Below are 13,556 nucleotides of genomic sequence, written 5' to 3'. Positions count from 1 at the left end.
TGTCTACTGTGTAGATTAACTTTCCTGCTCTGAAAAGTAGCTGTGATTGAAATTGTGCTCTTATTCATTTCATTCAATTATAATTGCTGCTTCCATTGGCAAAATACTTCTCATTACTTAAAAATTTTACAAGACTGCAAACCTAGCAAAGTTGAAGGGGTAAATAACTTTGGGTTTTAATTATCATGATGCTGTTTACTGAGTTCTAGACAGAAATTTCAATGCTTTTGGGATAGCAGTGTGTTGAAGTCAGGTTTGTGCAAGTGTTAATCTAAGAACATAGTAAGAGGACAAACTAGGATCTCTCTTATTATTTTTAAAGTAAGAATTTACCTTGTTGCTGCTAGAACAGTCTAAGAGGCATAATTATTTTAGCTAGGCTGTAATTTCTCTTTTTTTGAAGGGGGGAACTTAGATGTATATACTGGTGTATGAAATAGTTATGATAGTTTATTTGCTGAAAAAGCAACTATTATTGAGATGCTAGTGTTGCTGAGATGAGTATTTGCCTCCAGAAATGGGAAGCTTATGTTATTGATGAAGTATGATATAGAGGAGAACACTGCTTTGTTGACTGGACTTGATTTAGGTGCAGAGGGCAGGAATACATTAGGCATACTTGGTATGGAAAATCCCTAAAGGAAGGCTATATGAAATCCCAGTGCTATTTCCAGAGTGTTACTTTTCAGAGTAGTAAATTTCTCTTGGAAAGCTAATTTCAAAAACCTGTGAAAATATTCTACCTCTTAGTCAACTCTGTTAGTGTAGTGTGTGGTGAGTTTTGTTTTGAGGGAGGTTGGAAATGCTGGGTTACTGGTCATAGGAAACTGAGCAAATGGTTTTTATTTATTTTATTTATAGATTGTTTTTTACTTATTGCAGCTCTGTTCCTACAGTATGTATTTGCTATTTTTCTGAGACTATTGCTTTATTTAGAAAATATATAATATACTAAACACCCTGATTTCTTTTTCTCCTAAGAATTTCATGGGTGTTCTTGAAGCCTCTTCATACAGCATATCCTTATACAACAATGATTCTGTGGTCTGGCTGCACTGAGTTTGATGCTGTCGACATAGACATAGTAATAGCCACAGCTGCTCATTTGCTATAGCTCCCAAAAAAAGTTTTGGGTTGGTGTACAACCCAAAATTGCTGCTTCTTTTGGAGCACTGGATTTTCTAGATCACAATAAAATGAAGCAGGACACTGGGGCAGCATAGTTAATATTGCAGTCAAGCTCTTTGGTGGATTGGAGATGTTTTCTTAAAGCTGTCTGTCAGAAACCACTGGAGGATGTTTTCAGAGGAGCCATTGTTGTAACTCTTCTCTTGCTGGTGGGGGAATGCACGTTCTGCATGCTCGGGGGGTATAACCTGCTTATTGCCTTGGAAGAGATGGGAGGCTTAACTGTGACACTGGCCAACTTGAGCAGTTGCTATTTTGTTCTTGAAGCTCTGTTCAGAGTAGTGGATGAGCCTTTAGCTGCAAGGGTAAATAATCATCTTGTCAAAGATAGTGCTGCAAAGACTACTGTACCAGACTTGGAATGTTTAAATTTGGTCTAGCATGTCAAATAGCATTGGTTTAAATGCAAAGTCATTCCATATCCAGGATAATATTGATGGAAGTGTACAGCCAAATTACTGTTCCCATTCAGCCAAATTAGAGACATCATGTATTAAATGAAAGTTTGTCAGAAATGTGATAAAGTGCATGGTTTATTTGCTATAACTAGGCCATTTTAAACCTCAAAAACTGATTGTGTGGGACACAAATCTTTTATATTTTCTAGTAGCAGATCCTGTCTAATTTCTTTCCTCCAGTATTGAAAACACCAAAAGAATCAGAACAAATATGTAATACTTTCATTTATTCAGCTTATGCTAAAAGGTGGGAGTGTTGATTCATATTTTTCACCTAGAAAGCTCTTCTACACATGCTTTTTGGTTTTAAAAATGCTTATTTTTAAAAATAGTTGGCTAATATTTGTGTCAATAAATTTATGCTAACCATTCTTTATAAAAAGAAAATACTCCTTGAAAGTTGAATCGCGTTTCCTCTTTTATATGCATATCTACATATTCTAGGTGTGTACCTTGGTTATATTGTTACTTAGCTGACTAATTACAAGGCTTAATTTCTTGTTACAGAGCAACTGCTTATCTCATCATTGCTAAGAAGAATTTAATTCTTCTATTTTCTCATAAGATGATAGAATAAATAGTGAAAGAATCTGTTGATTGTTGTTATTTCTATCTCATGCTGACACTTAACACCCTGTTCCATCCACTAAATACTTTGTGTGTAGTTTGTTTCTTAATCACAGCAGAGCTTGAAGCAGGTGTGTGTGCTCATCACCACAACAGCAGAGATCTTTCCCATCAAAGGCTGCAGAATATATTTTCCCACTGAAAATATTTGAATCCATTAGTGTAATATGACATGTAATATCTTATGCTGGTTTGTGCTGAATTTATTTTGTCATTATGTTGTCCAGTTTCCTAATTTAATTAAGCCTTTCTTAACTGGGTTTTGTAATCTAGTGTAAAAAGGACTGTCAGCAAACTTGACTTGAGTATAGGAACATCTTACACATAAATGCAATTTAAAGGAGTATTTAGGTTGGAAGAGGTGTATAGAGATTTTTGGCTTCAGTCTTCTGCAAGGTTGAGGTTGCCCAGGGCTGTGTCAGCTTTAGTCCTGCTGGAATTCAAGACACATAGAACCAATATTGTAAAGTCTCAGTGTTGTAACACACCTTTTAATTAGACTTTACTCAACTATTGCCTTTCACAAATGGAGAAATTTATGAAACGATCTTGCAGGCAGAGGAACAGTTAAAATTTCACCTTCTGAAGTACTATGATTTCAGCTACTGCTTTGACGTAGCTGAAACAGCAATATTAATGTCATGTCTAATTAGTAATGCCTGAAAAATCAGTGGGAAACAGGTTCATTATAGTGATTAAGGTATGCATTAATTGTGTGGAGTTAATGAATCTGATTTTTCTTTTAAATACCTAAATAAAAGATTTCAGACATGTAAGCTGTACAGCCCTCACAAAATACTGGTTTTAGTTTTAATTACACTGTACTTTGTTTTGGGTCACTAGAGAGTTTGTGCAGCAGCTCAGGTATAATCTAACCTGTTTTTGAAAAATTGCTGCTTCAATTCAACATAAATTCCCACCTTGTAACTCGAGGGGTGCAGAACATATCATCTGATAGTGAGGAAATAATCCAGAGATTCACTGATTATCAAACCTGGTGTGTGCACCATTTAGATTAGGCAAACTACATAAATTGCACCCAGAGCTCATTAGTTTTCTAAATTTTAAAGAAAACTAGTACAAGGCACAAGGTAGGTGCAGAGTGTCCTCTTACCTATTATCATTTGTATTTTCATATTCGCTTTGCAGTCTGTGACTAATGACATTGGTCAGATTCCACTCCAATAGATCTGTTCCCTCAGATAGTGCATTAATAATACATGTGCATTAAGCTTTCTTCTGAGAGAATATTTGAGCTCTGACATATTGAACACTGCCATATTAAATTAAAGCTTTCTTATCAGAGCATCATAAAAGCCTTAAGATGTCTGCTGCATTTTAAAAATAACCTGCAGAGGTGTTGCACTTGTATCAACCTCACACAGGTTACCAAAGCAATAAACAAACATGTCTGCCTGGGGTTTTTTCATCAGTATAGATATTGCAATACTCCAAAAATTAATGCCAAGTTCATGTCTGTTAAAGAAGAATGCTTGCCTGTTCTTTGCTGTGACTCCAGTTGGTTTTGATCAAATGTTTTTCAGAGTTATAAGCAATCATTCACAACATATTTATAGTTATAAAATTTCTTTAGATTATTCCAGACACAGCAAGAACTGTGTGAAGATGCTAGATCTGATTAAAAGCACAGTGTAAGAACAGTGTAAAATGTGAAAGCAAACCAGAATTTTTGAAAAAGTGGGTAAACACCTAAAGATGATAAATATACTTCGATATTATGTCTTCTAGTTCACAAAACCCAAAAATATCCTAATACTTAAGTTTTTACAACTTACCTTACAATATCTGAGGAATATTACTAGAAAAATTAGTGCTTCTTAAAATTCAGTGAAATAAATTTGTGGTAACACTACATCATAAAAATAAAGTACTGCCATCTTAATATTGGCCTTTTTCATGCAAGGAGTGTTTTCAGTGTTAAAACATGGAATACTCCATTACATATTCGTCTTGATAATCTGGTTATATGAATAGATATCAGTCTCACCCTGCAAACCAATGCTACCTTTTATTAGCACATAGAAGTATTTATCTAATAATTTACAAGTGAATGGCTGTATAAATCCTGTATTTTCAGTGTTTTTGACTCCAAAATACAGACTTGTCTTCAGTTAAGTGTAAATATGATAAAATATTTAAAGCTGACCAATACAAGTAGCTTGGTAAAATTGCATTTGTAAGACTTAGAGCTTTCACAAATAAGCTTCAGCCATAGAATATAGAAGTATATAAAGTATAGATGCTTTTGATTTGCAAATACTGATGTGTTACAGAGCTTTGTTCCTATCAGGTAGTGTTCAAAAAAGTTATACAGGAATAGATTAGCTCAAAGCAGTTCACCTCCCATGCTTTTTGGGGAAGTAGACTGATAATGAAAAAGGAAAGCAATTATCTTGTTTGAAACAATGCAGTACATTTCCAAAAAGTTAACAAGATAATTTCCTTGATCTCAAAAAAGCCACTCATCATATGATCAAATAAGCAAATTTCCTAGTAAATTCTTAGAAGTTGTGTGTTCTTGATCAAAAGCACAATTTACTTGTGATATGGTTAATTTAATTTTATAACATGCCTTCTTGATGAAGACCCTTTGATGTGGCAAACCAGAATGTTTGAGAATTAGCATATGGAGAATTGATTGATTGATTACTTCAGTAAATAGCATTTTCAAAGATGACTCTGATATATAACAGCCAAGCTGGAACAGAGAAAATGAATTAGCTGTAAGTAATCAGCATTGCTCCTGAAAAGAGAAGGTAAGAAAGAAACTGCAAATCATCCTTTGTGAAATGGCATTGCTCATTCATCTCCAGTGAGTTTAGTGAGAATATCCCTTAGGAATGCCTCTTTTTTTTTTTTTTTTTTTTTTTTTTTTTTTTTTTTTTGATAAATAACAAAATCTTTGTAAAGATTAGAAAAGTAGTACTTAAATAAGTATTCATTTTCTAATCTTTACAAGGATTTTGCCTTATTTGTAAAATATTATTGTAAATTTGCCTTATTTGTAAATTATTTTTTGTGGCTTTCTCTCTGTCCTCTTACTTTGCTATTGCACAAATGCCTTTCTATTAAATGACAGCATGCTGTTTGACCAGTTGAAATGGTGTTTGTGCACAGAGCTGGAATGGGTGGAGTGTAAAGTAAGCAGAATGCAAATGTACGGCTGGCTCTGTTTGTAGGGACTGGGATCCTAAGGGTGAGTCTGGTGTGTGTCACAGCAGGGAGTGAGGTCCATGTCTTGGGACCTACTTTGCATTAAATTCTTCATATGAGGTTTGGCTGAGAGAGAGCTTTTAGTCCTGTTTGACAGTAAAATACTGTTGTGGGGTTGGTGGTGTTTTAATTTTTGGGTTTTTTTTACTGTCTAGGTGGCATTTGACTATGTGGTAATAGCTATATTGTGGTGCTAGTAAAGTTTTCCAAAATTTTCTGAGACTATTAGTAACAATTGTCATGGCTGAATTTTAAGGTGCTTAAAGTTTTGAAAGGAGGTAACTTTGCCACAAACTAGGAATTTAAACTTATGTTGTCTTCATAAATAATTTCTGTTAGCAACAAGTATCATAGAAATACTTACATTAGATTTGGGTTTACTGATGCATTTTCTGCAGTGATGCCAATTATTTATACAATAAGGAAACCGGGAATGAAAATTTTCAGTATCCAGAGCTAATAACCTGTGCTGTTTTCTTTACAAGCTATACTGCATGAGTACAGCATCAGATTTCACATCACATACACTTGAAAATGATCTTCAGCAGTTCATGCTCAGGATGTCCATAATTCTGAACAGTTCTGGATGGAGCATTTTAAATTATTATAAGCATAACATGGAGTGCAGAATAACATCAGCTCTGAAATGCAAAGGTCTAACTTGAGGTTGAGAGTTGAGGAGAGTTCAAGGTATGGAGTTTTATCTGAGCTCCCTGTAGTATTTCTTCTTTTAATACTTAAAACAATTGCAATTCACTGCAGACTCTATCTGATACTTCATGCATCTCCTTATTTGTTATGCCTCTGGGCTCACAGGTGGACATTCATGCATTAACTATTCTCTAAAGCCAAGTTTCAATCAAGTGTAATGGCTATTCAGTTTCAAATATAATGCATTTCCAAAATGATGGACATTTTTCAAGCACGTACATACAACTGAACTCTGCATAATTTCTTGTGACACGATTGCATTTCTTGGAGAGACTAAGGTGGGAAAATGATCTTTGAGACCTGACCTAAATAGTATTTTTGTGAAAAGAAGTGAAATCCAAAATAAGAAGAATAATTAGAACTTCCTAGAATGTTTGGGTTTTTTTTCCCTTTTGGGAAGAACTGTCATCCCCAAAGGGCGGGCAGCTGTCTCACTGTACTGTTATGCAGAGCCCATGGCTGCTCCACAGCCTGTTTCCAACCCAAAAAACTGTTGCTGTTTCATATTCCTCAGAAAACTGATGTGGAATATGAACTGCTGGGATTGCTGCTGGGGAAGAGGAGCTTCTCTGCTCTCCAAGATGCCAGTGCCACTGAGCTGGGGCAGACTGGAGGAACTTCTCTGGGCCTAAGAGATGCCTGAGAGGTTTATCATCAGTCCTCTAAGAATGACTTGATTCAGTCAGTGTTTACAAGGCCTTTGCTTGCTTTGTATTTAACAGCAGTGATCTACCCAAGGTTATCTGGATCAGCACCTGCTCTTGCTGATATCCTCTTGTTTTGCAGCCAGTTTACTTTTGAAAGGAACTTTGTTGATCTGTTTGCAAAAGGTTACTTTTGCATTTCTCTTTATGTGAAATGTTCATTCCTTGTTTTCCTCTACATGCTGTGCTTAAGCATGGATGTGCTTATGTATCTGAGGAATATCAAACTTTTTCAGAGGATTGTTTTCCCTCCTGTAATACATTTTCCTTTCCAGTTTAAGAAGAAAAACAAATTTAATTTAAAAATACTTGAAGTCTGGGAGAGAGAAGTTAAGTTTTAATTAAGTACTCCAGAGCAGCAATTTTTCAACATTAATTGAATTGTTTGTAGTGGGTTTAAGCAACACCTTTTCAGTTGCCTAGACCCAGGGAGGGGGGGAATCTGTAAAGGTCTTAATTGCTGAAGTCAAGCTGGTACTGAAAAACTGCCAGGGAAGCAATTAAAAGAAATAGCCCTCAAAGTACAGTGAGAAAGAGAGAACTAGGCACTAGTGGAGGACAACATTGGACCTTGCAGGTTATTTAAACTACAGTTTCTAATTGGTAGCATTAAATGCGATGGTAAATAAATTTGTAATAAAAGAAAGAAGTATTTTCCCTTGTGCTGTGTTCTGAAGGCTCCTTCCTTTAACTCCTTGCTGGATGTGAAGCCATAAGATAGTAGATTTGCAGTGCTCTATGCTGCTGAATAGCTTCTCCTTACTTCTTCTTGCTTGTTTTGTGCTACAAGATTGACATTCCTAACCAGGAGCCAAAGGCTTCACGTTCTATTTTTCTCCTACTCTTTGCATTTTCATAAAGCCACTTTTTCTCTTTTGTCCACTCTTTTTCAGTAAAGGCCCTGTGGTTTGCATTTTATTAATATCATATTTAATATTTAAACTTGCTGTAAGGATGTAATTAATCTAACAAATGTAATATTTCATTTTATCCCTTGATTATATTTCTGTTAGATTTGGCAGCCAGTAAGCTTTCAGTAGTATGTCAAATGTGAGACTGTTCTTGGTCTTCAAGGCTAATACTGAAGTGTCTGAATTGCTAAACATTCAAGGAAAGATACACTCAGTATAGAAAAATTTATTAAATAAGACTATAAGACTTTTTTTTTTCATTTTGAATAGATTTAGAAATATGTCCTTTCTGGAAATGAAGACTTAATGGGATTTTAATATATTTATTTTCCACCTGGGAAAAATAGGAGGTAGGAACTAGATAGTAAGCTGTCTCTCAGCCATTTATTTATTATATTGGGAAACATCTGTAGTATTTACATATTTTGTAGAAAAGATTGAGTTTTGTGGCTGAATGTTCAGTTGTTTTCCTGGTGCATTTTATTTTGTAAGCCCTACCTTTGTAGAGGAAGTGTAACTGACAGTAAAAGAAAGTATATTTGTGCCTATCCCCCTGAAGATGATGTAATTTATTTGTTTATTCCAACCTATTGTGGAAGGTACTCTGTATAGCTTTCATGAAAAAACATGAATGTAAGAATGCTGATAAAGCCCTAAGTTGTTGCTATAAAAGAGCCAAATGCCTGTGGTATTCTACTGCTCTTCAGACACATTCTGATTTAAATGTCTTCTCATGAGAATATGGTTTTGATTAAGTAAGGAAATTACAGTCAGAAATCTTATTTAAGTTGCTCGATACTAATGATGTACAGTTCATTGCATATACACCTTGGCAACACTTTAGATCAAAGTTCAGATTTGTAAAATGGGGCATAGGACTTACAGAATTGGATATGTCAAGATTGCCAAGGTGTTTTTTTTTTTTTTTTTTTTTTTGACTTAAGTATTTGTCTTTTGATTGTGAGATGTTTATGTTTTGAGGTTTAAGCGTGACTTTTGAGTCTTTGATGTGTTATCCCAACTGCTAGTGTGAGAAAATTGTAATTTAAACAGTTTCATTTTTTTCATATGAACAATTATTTTTTTTTGTATTTTGAGGCAGGATAGTCAAGAGAATTTATTCCTCATTCTACAGGCATAGGAGTAAGCACCTAGATGTCTTGTCTGACAAGACAATTTTGGGCTATCTATATCATTACTCTGTGGTCAGCTGTGCCATTAATCTAGAAAATGATGATTACTGGAATGGATTTTGTCTTCAGAAGCTTGTGGGGGCCGGTTGATAACGTGACACTTCCTGACACCATTTATAAAGGTGTTGCATTATGTGGGTGGGATGAGATTGGCCTATGGTCAATTTACTCTTCTGAAAAGAACAAGTCAGTAGAAAGAAATGGCACTGCAAATGTGGAGAGAATATTTTTAGGAGGGGAATATTTCATATGCACAAGGAGTGCTCCAAAGGCTGATGATATGAAGGACAATTGAATAAGATACCTGGGTAACTTTTCTACACTGAACTTCCAAAAGTTTAAAGACAAAGGGACTACTCAGAGATGGAGGATTGACTGAAGAAGATGGTCATTCTGCCCCTGGAACTGTGGCTCCCGTGGCTCGTGCAGAGACAAGAATTGCATGTCCAAGTGACAGAGACTCGTGAGATACGCACCTGCAGGTCTCTGGCTTGGTGGTGTAGCAGTGAATTGGTCCCAGTGGGACTAATATTCTGGAAGTAAATTGCAAAGAGAAATCTTTGCTCAGAAGGCTCAGGGGCAGCCCAAGGACATTGCAGTAGTGACTGGAGTAAATTTGGTTATGGGGTTCCAGCACCGTGCAAGAGATGACACATGTGGTTGTCCCTTATAAAACCTCTGGTGCTGAATTGAGGAGAGAATTGGAAAAATTGTCCTAATAACAGATTCACATTGACATTTTGTCTCTGCTGGAGTGGGGAAGTTAAAACTGCCTGGAGAGAAAGTAAAAGAGACAAAGGAAAACTACTTTTCCCTTCCCACATTGCTATTGCTTGAAAAAAAAAAAAAGTGTTTTACAAACGAGGAATGTATTCTGTGTCACTATTTACTTCAGATTAAGTATTTCTGGTGTATGAGTGACTTCCTGCTCTGGCCACTCATCAAGATTGTTTGACAGCAGAAACAGAAAAATTTTTTTGCTGCCTGGGGCACCTCATAATAGCAGTGGTTGTGGTAGGAGGAACTGAGGAGTCTGCAGGAGAGCTTGGCTGTCCCACTGTGATAGTGAAGGAATCCATTGTATGACCCAAAAGAAATGTTAATTGCTTCAATACATTTGAATTTTGCTATCAATTACATCTAGTTTTCTTTTTTTTTTTGGTCTTCAACAAGAAATCCTTCTTCTGAAGCAGGAAGTAGTATTAATCTCAAAATTATTATTGACATAAATACTCAGGTTTTTTCTGTCTTGCAATGTGCCTGCTGGTTGGGAAGTAGAAGAGAAAAAAAATGAGAAGGATGAAATGCTCCCTTTAGTGTGTTGTGAGAGCTCTGATCTCTCTTCTGAGGGTATCAGTGTAAGACTTCCATGGTATAACCAAGAGTTTCTTTATGGTTGGACATGGCTTTGAAAAGCTGCATGCTATGCCATGACTATTTTGCATTATCAGCTTTATTTGCTGTATTTGAAAACTCAAAACATGGTATGTAATTTTCAGTTTGAAAGGTTTTGTGGGAAAAAGATTCCTATAGTCCTTGTAATTGTACTTAGCCACAGATGAATTATGCTTAATCTCTAGTTGTAAACTTTCACATATTAATCAAATTTGGTTATTTTTTTGTTACTTGATTTTGGAAAAGAAATAAGAAATATATTGAAAAAGAAAATATCAAACCTTTACATTCATTAAGTTTCTGACTTTGCATTGAAAGGCTTGCTGCTCTATACATGCTGCTATAGTGCATCATCTCGGCCTTGTCTGATGTGATGTGTGATGGGATTACAGAATGGGATTTGCCATAATGCAGCATTACTGATCTGGCAGCAGAATGTGCAAGAGTTTCCCTGCCCACAGTAGCACTGCAGTGAATGTTCTTCTACAGAGCTTTCCTTATTCTACCTCTACATTTGCAGTAGACAACACATGTTGATTTTATTTTTCTGGGTTTTGTTGTATCACTAATTATCTTTCCATACTGTGCTTCACTTTACAGCACTCTGTCTCCAGAGTAAGCATGCAATTTCTTACTTTGCACTGTTCTTTTGAAATACTCCTTTTACTATAACAGAGAATGAATACAGTGTATCATCTTTGTTCTGTTAATGAGAGGTATATTTTGAGTAGTTCACACACTTCAACCTTTGTGGAAGATAGCCTGAGAGAAGAATGAAAGAGAATTTTTACATATGGAAGAAAGTCGTGTAGTCACATCCATGTGTTAAACTCCTGTCTATATAAAGTTGTAATGTTTTTTTTTCTTTTGATTCACTTACTATTTTTGAAGATTGATTCTGTTCTAATAAATGAATGGTATTTTTTTCTTTGGTTTCTTCTTGAAAAATGGTCAGGTTGTTAGGTTTAATTTGATATGCTTTCAATCTCATGAGTCTTGCACTTTTGGCTTAGACTTTGAACACAGTTCTGCAAAATGTCCTGCTCTGAACCAAATGGTCAATAAAAATGAGCTTTTTTTGGGAGTGAAGTACTGCAACTTGTTCTAGGGATTTTTCAGGATTGCTTGGAGTGTAGCCTAAGAAGTTTTGGCAGCCTTCTAGCAGACAAGTGAAATATAGACTGTACCTAGTTAAGAGCCGAAAAATAATAATTCTTTTTCTCATGGTTTAAAATGTTCTTTATGAGATTAATTTTATCCTGCTACAGTACCTTCCTGCTGTGGATGGGTAGTATGCACACCTGTTTCAGTTAGCAGGAGTTGTGGAATTGCCATCTTGCATATTAGAGCAGAAAGAGACACAAGTGAGGTAGTTAAAACAGTACTGATTGTAAGGTTATTCTCAGGCATAGAAGCAAAATTCCTTTTGCTTTTTGAGTACAGTTTCATTTTCAGCGGGCAGATTTGAAGATGGACCTTTCTGACACTGGGTACTTAAACAGATTCTTTGAATTTTTTTTGTTAGTCTTTTAATGCTATCCAAGAGGGAGTGATGCTTGCATGGTTATCTGTGTTTCACTGCAGTTTGTGTTTTAGTCTGGAAGTTACTTATAAGTTTCATTCTTATGTATTATAAATATCTCCAACTTTAATGGAAGAATATGTAATTTTCTATGTTGGAAAAGGCTTCTAGTTTATCCTTTGAGTATTGTAGATTCTTGCATTCCTGCCCTCATTATTTTTTCCTATTTTCATTTTTATGCATCATACCTTGCTATGTTTTTGATAGAAAAATACCAGAAATGTATGGAGTCCTAAACATTCTAATATAAATAATAGTAAAAAATTCATTAGCCCTTACTATATTTTTTTTTCTTGTTTGATACAGTCTAGATTAATATTATGTACCTACCATTTCAGCATTACTGATTTTGACAGTGTTAAGCTAGTTTGGGGATATTATTGAATTAAAAAAAAAGAAAAAAAGAAATTAATTGAAAATGCCTATTCTTCCATTCAGTCTCAGAAATGGGGCAGATGACAGAAAAAATTGAATAGATTACTTAATAAAATTTCAATCTGAAAACAGTCAGTGGTGCAACAAATGATGGATGGTTTACATTTAAATTATACTCCTGTTTTTAAAAGGGATCAGTAGGGAAGGTAAACAAAACATAAGTACAGTAGTGGACCAGGGCTTTGTACATAAATCTGATCTTTGGAAATAAGTCTGCTTATTATAACTGTGTCAGTATCTGGCAGTGTGAATAGTGATCTTTTATTTTGTTTAATTTACTGTGTGCATCTACAGCTGTAGGCACTGTGCAACACAAGGCTTACCAAATCCTGGTGAATATTTTCTAATTGTTTTGAAAGCACTCAGGTTATCCAGTATTTTGCTGCATAGTTATGAGCTAACTGTCCTAAATTTGCTACTAATATGTTTTCAAATATGGTGCTTCTCAGGCTGTGAGCTGCTTTTCCTTGTGCATTGACATACTAAAATATTGTTGAGAATGATCCTAGTTACTCAAACAAGAATAAAAACCAGATGTTTAATTTTCTATTTATTATGACAACTAAGATAGTTGTAGTGTATATTTATGAAGTCTGCATAATACCATAATCCAGATTTAATTTCAAGGTGTTTGGTAAAGTTCATGCTTCTGGTTGTTGTCAGTGAAAAACATTAAGGTCTAAATAAAACTAGTTGTTTGTGGGTTAAGATTTCCCGCTGTGAATGTTGCCTCATGTTCTAGATTTCATTTAATGGAAATTTTCAAATTTTGTTTTTAGGTCGAACATCCGGCCAGACTATGCAGATACAAGCTTTCATGAGTTCAAAATGCACACCTTCAGTCGGGTGACATCTTGCAAAGTCTGTCAGATGCTTCTGAGGTATTGTAAAGGTTTTTTTTGGATGGTGGTCTCCCCTCTTCTTGCCCCTGTAAGGTCAGGCTGGATGGGGCTTTGAGCATTATCCCGGTCTAGTGAAAGGTGTCTCTGTCCATGGCAGAGAGTTTGGATAATCTTTAAGGTCCCTTCCAACCCAAACCCTTCTATGATTCTATGTTGCACATTGTTGATATTCTGAAAAATGAAGCCGCAGCATTTTAGCAAGTGTATTTGAGTGTG

At 35.3% G+C, this 13,556-nt stretch overlaps 1 protein-coding gene across 1 annotated transcript in view; it reads left to right on the top strand.

Moving 5' to 3' along the window:
- Positions 1-13,556, top strand: part of VAV3 (vav guanine nucleotide exchange factor 3) — a 148,344-nt gene that overhangs the window by 72,582 nt on the left and 62,206 nt on the right. Inside the window, exon 16 of the mRNA XM_077785484.1 lies at positions 13,218-13,319. Within this exon, the coding sequence (XP_077641610.1) occupies positions 13,218-13,319 (102 nt within the window). The remainder of the gene's footprint in view (positions 1-13,217; positions 13,320-13,556) is intronic.

Source organism: Lonchura striata, chromosome 9, assembly GCF_046129695.1.
Source record: "Lonchura striata isolate bLonStr1 chromosome 9, bLonStr1.mat, whole genome shotgun sequence".
Taxonomy (NCBI): Eukaryota; Metazoa; Chordata; class Aves; order Passeriformes; family Estrildidae; genus Lonchura; species Lonchura striata.
Note: the sequence above shows the minus strand (reverse complement) of the source record. Positions and strands in the feature narration are given on the sequence as shown.